General features: G+C 33.7%; 2 protein-coding genes across 4 annotated transcripts; one reads left to right on the forward strand and one right to left on the reverse strand.

Annotated features, from left to right (window-relative positions):
• Positions 1-805: 805 nt before the first annotated feature.
• On the reverse strand, positions 806-5,369 carry LOC109152194. Of its 3 annotated transcripts, none has more exons than XM_019299769.1 (5): positions 4,878-5,369; positions 4,585-4,778; positions 3,588-3,909; positions 2,710-2,797; positions 806-1,201 (listed from the first exon to the last, which is right to left on the reverse strand). In XM_019299769.1, the coding sequence occupies exons 1-5, from the start codon at positions 4,971-4,973 to the stop codon at positions 1,185-1,187; spliced, it is 717 nt and encodes a 238-aa protein (XP_019155314.1). In that variant the 5' UTR covers positions 4,974-5,369; the 3' UTR covers positions 806-1,184. The 3 variants fall into 3 exon arrangements, with proteins under 3 accessions (XP_019155314.1, XP_019155313.1, XP_019155315.1); XM_019299768.1 differs by having other exon boundaries at positions 2,702-2,797; XM_019299770.1 differs by lacking the exons at positions 806-1,201; positions 2,710-2,797 and adding an exon at positions 2,879-3,420.
• Positions 5,370-7,929: 2,560 nt separating this feature from the next.
• Positions 7,930-13,452, forward strand: LOC109152452. Its single transcript, XM_019300158.1, has 8 exons — positions 7,930-8,207; positions 10,267-10,333; positions 10,838-10,915; positions 11,215-11,267; positions 11,359-11,495; positions 11,578-11,642; positions 12,860-12,918; positions 12,993-13,452. The coding sequence occupies exons 1-8, from the start codon at positions 8,007-8,009 to the stop codon at positions 13,080-13,082; spliced, it is 750 nt and encodes a 249-aa protein (XP_019155703.1). The 5' UTR covers positions 7,930-8,006; the 3' UTR covers positions 13,083-13,452.
• Positions 13,453-13,691: the final 239 nt, after the last annotated feature.

Raw genomic sequence — 13,691 nt, forward strand, 5'->3', positions numbered from 1 at the left:
TGAATAACTGACATACAAGTTCATTTTTTAGTGTATTTAATGTTCATTTTTAATATATTAGGGGTATTTGATAAATAGTTGTTAGCTGATTGAGCTAGTGAGGTTGACTAGTTAATAGCATTAGATAATTGTAAAGAAATGTTTAGTAAATTAACTGTTAGCTGATTATATGCAAAATGAATTTCTCAAAAAGTTGATCGAAAAAAATTACTTTGAACAACTTGTTTAATCAAATCAAACAACTAATAATGGTCAAATAAGTCAAAATTGATTGATACCAAATAGGACCATTACATTAAAAAAAAAAAAAATGAAATTTCAGTATATTAAAATAAACATTTAGTATACTAAAAACAAATATTTATCACTGATTTACCTTGCAATATGAATCATGGTCCAAAAAATAATTCACTGCACTATGACTTGTCTGTACTCAACATCCACTTTATTCATTTTTCATATTCAAAAGGTGCAGTACACTATTAGGTGACACAATTATTCTCATGAGTATGTAAAGTTGAACATCATGTCCCAAACATCATAAGCTTTTTTCCATACAAATATGAGAAGTTGAACACATGAAACCACCCCCAAAACAATGTGCATTTTGTGTTTTACTCAAATGTTATTAAAAATAATAAAAAAAAAAATTACTCGGGATTATAGTCCGCAACTTTCTATATGTTTTTCAAGAACTTCTATGTGTACTTGAATAAAATCGTACCTCTCGTTCTGTCAAAGACAGTCGAGAGGAGAGGCTACAACTCACAAGTTTAATGGTTCATCAGTCAAGGTGAAAGATCAATTAGTATCACATAAGATGCATGTAAACAGATTGAATCTCAGATTGCTATTCATTTTGTATTCCCAGAAAATCCTAACAAACTTTCAGCTCCAAAAATGTCCAAAGTGTCCCTTTGATAAAAGATCGAAATCGCCTAGCTAAGATGGAATGCCTCTTCATTGCTACATTCATCTTTACATAATAAATGTGGCGCGATTATATTCTTTGAAAATCTTATACCGGAAGAAAATTCTATTGTTGGGTTACTGTACAAACCTCGCTAACAATCACAAAACCCCAGTAAAACTGCAGCGTCACACTATAGGAAAAGAATAATCAAAGAACAAACTTCACCAGATGGATGGCCAAAAAAATCCCAGTTCAGACATGTAGCAGATTCCTAGTGAAATCCCGGCCCTGCAAATGAAATGTGTTTATAGGGAAAATATTAGATGGTGATTATTGGGTGCATCGTACAAACAGTTAAGAACCGAAACAAAGAATCTGCTTTATGGTAATCTCACTCGTTGCGAAAATCAAGCATCTAACTATGAATTGGCTCCACAAGAACTTAGTAGGTTTGGTTAAGTAAAGGATAGTGAAAGCCAATGATCTTATGTTCTTCTCATAGTGAACGTTAAAATGCAGTAGAAAGAAAAAAAAAAAAAAAAAAAAAAAAAAAAAAAAAAAAAAAAAAAAAAAAAAAAACTTCTTAGTAGTGTTCTTACTGCTTGGAAACAGATAAGGAAGGGGAATTACTATTGCAATTAAAAGAAAACTTAGGTCTAGGACTCCAGGTGGTTGTATTACTTGTATATATTTCCCTAAAAATCTACAGTAAAATTTTGACACACGCATCATCTTCCACATAAGCTTTTAACCTTTCTTAGTCAAGTTTATTACACCTAATAGCTAATCATGGACTTCTAAATTTCTGCTGATCATCATGCCCACCATGACATTGTTTATTGCCGGTAAAAACTATTGCCATTTAGCATTTCTCAAAGACAGCATCCCCTCTCTCTTTTCCTCTTCCCTCTAATCCTTATCAACTTTAATAACAACTACACCAGATATATGCCTTCCCATTGCCCAGGGCCCAGGACACACATTTCTGATAGGCTCTGGCTGTGTCCAAGCAGATCAGCCAATCAGATAGTAATTCCCAGAGGATAATGGGGTGAATACGGTGGTGATTGGGATGAAGGAGAAGGTCAAGATGAGGGGGTGGATGGGGGGGCTGGAGAGGTTGAAGATTAGGATAGAGGAAAAGTGGAGAGAGACAGTGAAATGATTAATTTATTTATTAAAAAAAAAAAAAACTGAAGTGGATGGATGAGTTATAAAAAAATCCATGTGTAAAATTTTTACTGGAGAACTGTAGGGATATATATATATATATATATAAGCAACTGGACTTAAGATTCTCCTTATAACTATTCAAGTAACAGATGAATCAGAAATCAAAGAACTTGTGCAGCAATGTTCTGTACTTCTGTTGGTCAGTTATGTAAGTGAAAGCAAGAAACGAAGCAGAATATAGGGGTTGGAGAGATTTTCAATTACTTACTGCACAAATTATTATTGTTATTGCTATTCTTGTTATAATTATAATTATTATACATCCAAATGCCTATATAATTAATAATAAAAGAGAGACTGCACTTAAAATGTTGATGGCAAAAATCTAAAGATGCAGCTCTCTACAGGAAACAAGGGGCAGACTCTTAAGTATATTATAGACAGATTATATTGAGAAAAGTCAAATTCATTGGTTCCTTAGAGAACTTGGCAGGTTTTATTTCAGCAGAAAAAGTTCATGCTTAAGTCTTGAATGGTTCCAAAGAGAAGTGAAATTGTACAAAACCAAAGTATTATAAGGAGTAAACCAGAAAATACAACAATATAACAACTTACATCCATACTTTGGACAGATCTACTCATGGATGGCTTCACTTGAGTGATTTCTTCGGCAGTAGTTGATCCAACCACCATTTCATGATTTTGAATAGTCTATGAAGAGAAAGAAATAACAATGATATGAAAATATAGGCCACAAATGCCATGAATTAATCTTTTGGTATTCCATATTCTATATTAGTGGCACACAGGGAAGTTGCACAGTAAAACCTTATTAAGCATTATTGTTTCATAATTCATCACTCCATTGCCAAGTAGCTTCAGAAATGTTCATTTGTACAATAGTCAATAGCAGAATATTTTTATGTGGCTTGCAATTGCAATAAAATTTTACAAGCTACTAAGTGTGTCATGCTCAAACAAATCAATGAACTCTTGTTGCAAAGGGAATGTTGGGCTTGCTGTAGCATCCAGGTGCAAGCCACCTCATCACTGTATCATAGGTGGATCATCAATTCAATGCCTATGAACTGCCTCTCCATAGAATTAATCTTTTACAAACTATCATAGTTCTTTCTAGTCCATACACCATGACATAATCCTCTAGCATCTTAAGCCTTAACAGTATGTGAAATTCATATCATCTGATACTCCACCCTTATTTCCCCTAAAACGTAAAAATTTTCATGACTCATGTCAACTCACCATGTCAGAGTCGGTGATGGTACATGAATCTACCACTTTCCATATTCCATAAAACATAAGAGAACATACTACTACAAATGCATACAGAAGAATGTAAGAAATACCCAAACTACTTGTTAGAAATTGAACTCAAAATTAACAAAAATAAATTTTATTTAAAAAAAAAAAAAAAAAACTGTTTCATGAACGATATCAAAGAGATAAGCTAAGAAGCACAAAGGGGATGAGAGTTGTGTACCTCAGACAAATATGCCTCGTCTTTACCATCCCCAAACAAAGATGAATAATATTGAGGGTCATATATGGAGCCTCCCAAAACATCATCAGCTCCAGAGGGTTGTCTAATTATAGAAGGTGTTGCAGGGTTGAGAAAACTATGTCGCAAATCAGCATATGCTTCTTGAGGAATGGAATTGTCTAAGTAAGAAATACCAAGTCTGTACATCTGAATCCATAATAATGAAGATGATAACCTCACACAAAATCCAATAATTTGCATGGCCAAAGTAAGTTTCACTGAGAATATAACAAAGCCTCCATAAGTCTCAGATGAAACATTCCTGCAAGCACAAAAAAAGGGGTAAATTTAGTACAGATTCTTATTCTTATTCTATGTGACTTTTGGCCCAATATGATTTTTAAGAACATGAGTTCCCTAAAGAATGAACGTTGGCTAACATATATGTGAAATCGTTTCAATTATATGGAAAATTTATAATGTAAACAGAAGTATCCAGAAAACCTATATCCCAAATATGGAAGAATTTAACACTGTATGCACATAAAGGTTCCCCAATATGTCCATCTGCTAGGAAAGGCCTAAGCATCATTGGCTTGAAGACATACAGAAAGTTCCAAGGAGGACAATCTTTATGTCATAGATGACTGATTTCCTTGAATTAATGCAAATGAAATATTTTTATTTACATAATTACATTAATTGGAATATTTCCAAAAAAAACAAAAAAAAAAAACTTCATCAGTACTAACTTTTAGCTAGTAACCTGGAATAATAACCCTTTATTTACATTCAATATGAAACAAAAAGAAATCCCATAATAACAGCTGGGAAATTTAAGCAGTACTAAATAGGCATGACTTATGCCCCTCTCCTTTCCAGTTTAATTTATTTCTACCTCTGTATTACATATTAGTGGATAACAAGAATTCAAGTAAATACTCCACAACACATAAGCATCAGTGCATCACTCAATAAGGAGAAGAGTAAAGGATACCAAATTTCGTGGGCGAAGAGAATGAACCATGAGATGTCAAGCAAGATAGCACAGAAGAGAAGCGCGGCATAGGTTCTGCCGAGGGTCTGACTGCTACTTTCTATGGCAACCAAAGCAAACAACGCAATCACGAGATTGGCGAGCAAGACCCCGTTGTACAATGCCCCGAGAGATCCAATCATAGCGCAACCAATCTTGAATTATCATTTCAATTAATTCATACTAAACAAATCAAAATTCACAAATGCAGCTGAAATTCCATAATTACGAGCAAAAGAGCAGAGAATACGCACTTGGACATAGAGGAGAATAACAGCGAAGCCTTGAATCCTGACATAGTCACGAAGCCAAGTCCGTATATAAGTTCTCAATGCAGCACAGCGCATCATATACACACTCCCCCGCAGTATCCAGTGTATCGATTCGGCAAAAAAGGGCAAAACGATTTTATACAGAAGAAAAAAAAATGAACAAACGATCCTATAGAGCCTACATTGACATCAGAAACGAAGATACAAATTTCTTTCTTTTCTCAATTTCGCCTCTCGATCACGGGCGTTTTTACCGATTCTATTGATCTTGCTTCCAGAATAGCATAGCATCACTGCAGCACCGGAGAGAAGAATATGCCGACAATCTCAGCCGTCGGAATAGGAAGCCGGCCCGGCAGCCACCTTTCTCTCTCTCTCTCTCTTCTTCTCTCTATATGAATTTCAGTTTTCCTTTTTTGAATCTGCTAGAGGTTTTTCGATTTCCCTTTATGGATTGATTCACCAATTTTGGAGTGGCACTTATTTTGTTTTTTTTTTTTTTTTTCCTTTCTTATTTTTGCAAATTGAATTCATTTTAAAAAAACATTTCACTATGCTAAGAGTAAAATTTTAAAGTGTTAATTAGCACAACTGTTTCTTACCTTACTTGGTTTAAATTATGTAATTACCTCGTATCGTCAATTCGTCATGTGAGATTTTGAGAAAATATAATTTTCTTTTTTACATTTTTACATTACTTTTTCAATATTCTAATTTTGTAATTATCAATTACCTCTTATATATACTATATACTAATTAGATAATAAAATAAGTAATAAGTAATACTAATAATAACAAAAATAAAATAAGATACAATTATGTATATATTTACTTATTTGTATTGAGGATATTCAAATATTTTTCACCCGATTAATCGTCGTTTGCTCCAGGAGGCACGAGGTTGGCTCAAGAGGAATCGGAAATCGAATCCCAATTATTCAAAAATTTTCCCTCACAAAGAGAGCTCATTTGTCACTTGAGCTATCACATTGAGTTATTTAAATAACTCATGCAACATATTCTATAACTTACAAACTTACGATGCAATTACAACTAAACAAATTAATGGTAATCAAGTAAATTGTAGCTCAAAGCCTCAAAGTGCCCGTAGTACCCAATGACCGTAGAGGCAGTTGCCTTCTCCGGTGAGAAGGCAACCATCGTGGTTGCATTTTACTGGAGAAGGCAACCCACAGGTTGCATTATACTGGATAAGGCAACTCATGGGTTGCATTCTCCGTTAATTCAAAATTGACCGCAACCTACAACGAGTGCCGGTTGATTTGTTGCTGGAAATGTCGCCAAAATTTGTTAGGATGTTGACCGGAACCCTAGTGACATGTAATAGCATGTCACTAATTTGTTTTTAGGCTTTATTGCACTAAAATAAGATGTTGATGAATTCAATTACAGTTTTAAAAAGTGTAGGAGCCCAATTAACTTTTTAGGTAAAGTTTGATGACCTATTTAACTATTTTTTCCAACTAACTTTTGATAGCGTAAATTGCTATATGTATTCACGTATAAAGTAGTATGTACAAAAGTTGTATGCAAATATATGAAGATATGAGAAAACATGAGAATTTGGCTTTTATTGATTCATCTTATAGAGAAGGTAATATAGAGGGAGGGAGGGGGAGAGAGAGAGAGAGAGAGAGTCGAGGGCAAAAATGGTCTCCTCCTTAAAGAAGGGGTTAATGCGCTTTATAAAAGCACTAGGAGTACAGGGTGGTATACTCGAGATATATTCCCTATCAACTTTTAATATCTTATCATTCATTTTATAAAAAAAGGTCAAATAGACCATTGAACTTTACTCTAAAGTGCAATTAGGTCATTGAACTAAATAAAGTGTAATTAAACACTCAAACTTGTTAAAATGAGTCAATTAAGTTTGGTTTATCTGTAACCAATAGGTTACCGGTAAATTCTGATCGTTGACACTATTCAAGACTGAAAAAAAAAAACAAAAAATAAAAAAATAAAATTGCCAGCACCATGTTTCCTCCTCCATGGAGAAGGCGACTAGAAGATTGTCTTCTCCGGTGGAGAAGGCGACCATATATAGTCGTCTTCTCCACTGGAAAATGCGACCATTGGTCGTCTTCTCCGGTGAGGAAGACAACCAGTCACGATTGTCGATTTTTTTTTTTTTCTAATTTAAAGAGTCGTCGAAAAATTTTTATCGCCGGAATTATTGTTAGAATTGTCGCTAAAATTTTGATGACGGTTTATTTCAGGTAAATTACTAGTTATTGAGTTTGTATGTACTAAAATGATAAATTTGAGTGTTTGATTGTTTTTTTTTTTTTTTTTTTTTTTTTTGAAGTTCAATGGTCTAATTGGACTTTCAAGTAAAGTTCAAGGGTCTTTTTGACCATTTTCATTAATTTTATGCTAACTAAACTTTTATTATACTTTCTTTTAAAAGGAAAAAACGTATTAGCATTCTATATTTCATTTTTTTCAAAAATTACGAAAAAAAAATTTGTAAAATGGGCAACAACACAACCATGGTTGTATCAACTTTCTTAGTCGATAATATTTGGACTCATTTAAGACAATCATGGTTATGTTGTTGACCGTGGACATACAAAAGTCTGTTGATATTTTATTTTATTTTTATTTTTATTTTGTTGGTTTTGTTTTGTTTTTTGTTTTCCTAGCATATAATATGTTGAATAGGTTATTTTAAAATCCATTTATACGAGTTTATAATATCTCATTGAAATTCTTTTTAGTTTTTTTTTTTTTTTAAATACATTCTTTTTAGTTAGATACTTAATATTAAATAAATAAATACAAAAATATTATTAAAATATGGTGATAAAAGGTGAATTAACTAGAAAGTGGCAAAGTATCTTTATTAAAAAAAAATTATAAATATTTAAAAATATGACTTTAGAAGTAAACATTAATTATTATTATTTTTTTAAAAGTAAGCATTAATTAATTAATTAATTAATTAAAATATGACATTAATTATATGAATAATTATCTATAAATATAAAAAATTACAGTATTGCCCAAAAAAAAGAAGAAAGCAGAAAACATTCGTAATTCGGAATGATCTGCGCCTCCGCCAAGTAGAACCTACAGAGATTGAAGGAGATGGCAAGCGACGTTCCTTCGACTGAGATCGACGAGACCTCATCGCCGGCGCCGGCGGCGACACCACAGCAACGAGATAAGCCATGGCACGCTTATATCTCAGAGGATCTGCCTCGCACCGTCCAAGAGTCCACCGATTCCGCCATTCGCTCCGCGCGTTTATTCCAGAACACCTCCTCCGGTCACCTTCGCTCTCTTCAGGTCCCTCTTGATCATCTCTCTAGCATTTCTCATTATTTTTTGAATTTTAGCTTTATTATGTGAAAACTATTTAATATAGGTGGAGCATCTGTCTAGGGATAGTTGATATTCGACATAGATATGGCGCATTATACTTTGTGAGTGTAATAGTTATTCAAATTGTTGATTGGATAAATAATTGATGCGATTGATATCATGGCATTTTCACGGAATCAACTGAAGTTCTATTTTGTTTGTTAGAAAATCCGTTCTACAAAGATAGTCTTAGCATTTTATAAGAAGGTGAATTAGGTTTCAAAACTAGTAATCTTTGTAAGAAAATGAAAGATGACTGTAAAATGTTAGCTGATGAAGCATCAACTGACTGGCATCAAGTTGTTGTAGGGACTTTTTCTCTGCTCCCAACCTCCTGCTACATAAACCCGCCATTTTTAACAATCATAATGGGAAGCATATTCACAGTTGAGAAGATTACTTGGTTATCACGGCTCATTGTTATTCTTTTCTTGGGAGCTATGTCTACTTTAGATTTCCTTTCAAATTCTTCATTTGTACTTGAGTACTGTAGAATGTATATACTGAAGTGTTTAAGTAAAGCTGATAATGAAGAAGCTGTACAAGGAGCCTATATATACACACTAATAGCACGACTCAGCCACTCATTTTAATTTCAAACTGAGTAGCTGAGGGACATTTCCTAACAACTCTCTAAAATTCCCCCAGTCCCCCTCAAGTTGGAGCATAGATATCAAACATGCCCAACTTGTTACATGTATATAGTATCCGACTCCTACTAAGCCCTTTCATATATATAGTTAGTTGATCACCGCTCCAAACGTGCACAATAGATATTAGTCCTTGTTCCACTTTCTCCCGTACAAAATGGCAGTCAACCTCAATATGCTTTGTCCGCTCGTGGAACACCGGATTATTCGCGATATGTATGGCAGCACAATTATTATACCACAAATCTATCGGTAACCTCACTTCCATACCCACTTCTTTAGAATATTATGCACCCAAACTATTTCACTAGCCACATGGGCAATAGCCCTGTATTCAGACTCCGCACGACACTACATTCTGCTTTTTACTCTTCCACGAGACCAAGTTGCCTCCCACAAACACACAATAGCCTGTTATAGATCTTCTGTCACTAGGTGACCCAACCCAATCTGCATCAAAGAACGCCTCAACACGCATATACCCGTGGTTAGCGTAAAGAACCCCTTTTCCATGAGCACCCTTCAGATACTTCACAATCCAAATAACTGCTTCCCAATGAGTTTGTGTAGGTGCACTCATGAATTGACTAACAAGTAACAACACTCACTGGAAACGCAATATCTGGACGGGTAATCGTGAGGTAATTCAACTTTCCTACTAACCTCTTGTACCTTTCTGGATCTTCAAATGGCTCCCCCTCACCTGCCAACAACTTCGCCCCCTGTTCCATGTGCGTATCACACGGCTTTGATCCAAGTAGCCCCGTGTCACCGAGCAGGTCTAACACATATTTCCAAGGATAAGATATTTATGTATAAAAATGAGATAATTACATTAATACATTTTAGATGGCAACAAAGTTTTCAAAAAGTAGAAAAAGACAGGAAATGAAGGATAAAAGTTTATATCAACTAGGAATGCTCAGGACTGTTGCAGATTTTAGAGTGGCACATTCAGAAAGATCTTTTACCCTCCTCCTTGAAGTACTTGTTGACCTTTTGTGCTCTTCCATTTTTTTAAAAAAAGAATTTATAAAGTATTCTGTACTGCGATTTTTTATTTTTTATTTTTATTTTTTAATCTGTAGCATAATGAGAATGAGAAATTCCATTCTTAGTAAAATGATAATGTGGAAATTTTACTTGTAAAAAAACAAAAAGGAAGCTGAGTAGGTGGATTTGCATCCACAAGAGTTTTGTAGCTATAGCTCTAGCAGTCTTTGTAACGGAGGAATGAGAAACATATGGTTTGAATTTTAAGATTACATTATAGTTTATGTTAAACTTATTTTCTTTGTGTACTTCTGGCATTTTATCAACGTTATTTCTTTCAGGATTTTCTTCCTCAATTGAGTTCACAGTATAAAGCTTATGAAGATGCTTTATTCCAGAAAGTTAAAGGTGATTTCTTACTACAAAACAAATATTAATTATAAGTAATCACTGGCATAAGGCATTGCATTTAACTTCTCATGAATGCAATTTACCTTTTTTTTTTTTTTTTTTTTTTTAAATCTCTCTTTTTGATGATTTAGTTGCAGTTCTTGGCCAATAAATGTGATCGTATTGTGCACTGTGCACATTCTTGAAAAAAGTTAAAATTCATTGGTGGATTACATTAACTCTATTAGCATACACGGAGGCATTAGACATGATTGGTTTTGTGACTAATTGAGGGGATGCTGTGCATTTAGTCTCATAAATAAAGTTTTGAATCCATATTCTTGTTATCGCTGCTTTCTTGCAATGAGCCAATGATACAATTATTTTCAAATTTCAACAAATTATCTATTTTTATTATTTGTGTTGATTAATGAGTTGGTGTTCTACATTTTTCAGTTTATTTTTCCTCAGTGTTGTGATATAATACACTGACTATGCTCATAATTTTATCTATCTTGATAGATGAAGTTGAAATTGCGAGAGAACATCCTGCTGTAGTTGGTGGAATTGCTGTTGCTACTGGACTCATATTCATGAGAGGTATGTGTGTTTGCATTTAGTTTTTAGATTTGCCCCATGGTTTTTTCTATATTATTGATACGCATTGAATGTTGGTTCACCAACATGCTTTGACTATGAGGATGCCATATGATAAATGCATTTAATGTCTATGAAACTAATTCTTGTTTATCAATTTCTTCTGCATTTGTTCTGCAATAATTTGTCCAGGTTCTTTATTGTTTGATAATATTAATAATCCATTGAAGTAATGCTCTATACGATTTCTTCATTTATACGAAAAATACACTTCTTTCAATGGTCTAGTAACTCGTCTGTAGGACCTAGAAGATTTCTGTTTCGCAATACTTTAGGCCGCTTTCGAAGTGAGGAGGTATGCCCTCTCTTCTGCCATTCCATAAACTGTCTAATTCTTTCTCCACTAAACCATTCTCTTAAACATGTTGCCTTTTTCTTTCATGCAGGCACAATTTAATAAAGCGGAGAAGAATGTGAAAGAGTTGAGGCTTTCTGTTGATTTAATGAAGAAGGAGAGCGGAAAACTGTTTGAAAGGGCAGCTCTAGCTCATACGGAAATGAAACGTGGCCATTCTGAACTCATGTATGTGCATTTTTAAGCATCTTAGTTTATGTGTAGCCAACTTTTCCTCATTGTGCATTTGACCATCAGAAGTAATTTGTAGGAATGCTGGAACTCGTATTCAAAGTCTTGCGAAAGCTGTCAATAAGGCCGAAGCTCAAGCTACTGGTTTGTGAAATTTTCTTTTAAGTCACATCCTGCATGAATGATTTTCACTTGTGTTCTACTTCGTAGTATTTTATGTGTTTGTCTGCAACCTTCGGCAAAGCATTTTGCTAGCAGTGAGTTCAGTATTTTCAACAAATGATATGGAGGTATTGAAAAACATTACTTTAGGGGGAAAAGAAATGCACATGATGCAGAACGAAAAACCTAACCTTCAGCCATGTTTAATCTGAGTTACCTATGAACATGATTCTCTGTTGAAAATTGAAATGAGACTACTTTTATTTCAGTTTTTGTGATAGTAAGACTTTTTATCATGATTCCCTTTTGCATAGTGTGGCCTTCTCGAGGAAGAAAGGAGTAGAAATTTAGTTTGCAGGACTGGAGACCTACTATATACGAAATTTGAGTACTGAATCTTTTGCTCCTTGGTGTAAAGAAGTTTATGGAACTTTTTTGTTCTCTTGAACCTCAATACTCTCCTAATCTAGTGTCCAACTACTTGATGCTTTTCTTGTGAATAATCTTCAATCTTATCCCCAAGGAATTTTGCTGGGTGGGGAGGGGTGATGATTCAATTTTTAAAAATGGGTAAAAGTAAAACATAATCACTAGAGAGGTGAAAAGATTGCTGGGGCCAGGATATTCTTCTTTGATTATCCTATATGTGCTTCTATTATATAGTAACTATAAAACTGAATTTATAAGTATGACTAGGCAAACGTGTGTGTGTGTGTGTGTGTGTGTGTGTGTGTGTATATATATATATATATATATATATATATATATATATATAGAGAGAGAGAGAGAGAGAGAGAGAGAGAAATAAGTTCAAATGAACTAAGCTTCCCATGAGAATGTCCGGACTAATATCATCCGCCCATCTAAGATGATCAAGGGCTGAAAATTAAGGAAAAGATATTGTGTCATTTTTGTAATTACGATTGTTCATTTGGAAAAAAGTTTTCCTCGAAGCATTTCCAAATGCACAACCGTAATTACAGAAATGCTACCGCATTTTCTTTCTTAATTTTCAGCCCATGATCATCTTAAATGGACAGATGAGATTAGTCTGTATGTTCTCATGGGAAGCCTATTTCTCATGGGAGTGTATATATATATATATATATATATATATATATATATATATATATATATATATATATATATATATGGATAATACCATGTTCTGTTACCTGACTACAATGCTCTATTTGTAGATTTGATGGATCTGCTGCGGGAAATTCCTGGTAGAGAGCCTCTTAAATTAAGAGCAGAGGTGAGTTCCAGATACGTTTGAAAATCTATTCTTGATTTTAATTAATATTCTGACTGAAAGTGAAAATGAATCAGGTTGCTTCTATGGCATCACATCTCAGACAACAAAAGGCTGCAATGGATAAAAGAATTGTTAAGATTTCAGAATTAGGTGTTCCCGTGTGACAAGATTACCTTAACAATTAAATATCCATTCATTTTTCTACAAAAGGATGTGTTAAATTCAGGTTGCGATTTGGAACAGCTAAAATAGGAAGAAATGCTTTAAAACTTGTTTGATACTGTAATAGCCCAATAATAGCCTTCTAACCTGGAATGCTTTCTGGGTGAGCTGAATCATACCTATATTTCTCTTTTGGTTTAGTAATGAGAAAGCTGTAGCAGAGTGTGCAGAAGTCGATCTCTTTTGATCCTCTTCTGCCCTGCTAAAATATAAAAACAGGACTAATTAATGTGTCCACGGCTTTTGATCTGAAAAATGTAATAACATTGAAATGTTTGTTCATAATAGAGGCATCTGGTTCAGATTGTCATATAAGCCTTGGTAATGTTAGGTATTAGAATGTTTTATGCTTTCATTTGGTTCTTGGAAATGGTGATATTTTAGAATAATTTTTTTATTATATTCTTTAAAATCTTTTATCACATTGTAAAGTTGATTACACAAAAATATTTATTTTTAGTGTATTACAAGTTAATTTGTTAAAGTTTCATTAATAGTGCAAATTTATTTTTAATGTATCATCTAAATATGAACCTATAATACATTAAAAA

Source organism: Ipomoea nil, unplaced genomic scaffold (assembly GCF_001879475.1).
Source record: "Ipomoea nil cultivar Tokyo-kokei standard unplaced genomic scaffold, Asagao_1.1 scaffold2403, whole genome shotgun sequence".
NCBI lineage: Eukaryota > Viridiplantae > Streptophyta > Magnoliopsida > Solanales > Convolvulaceae > Ipomoea > Ipomoea nil.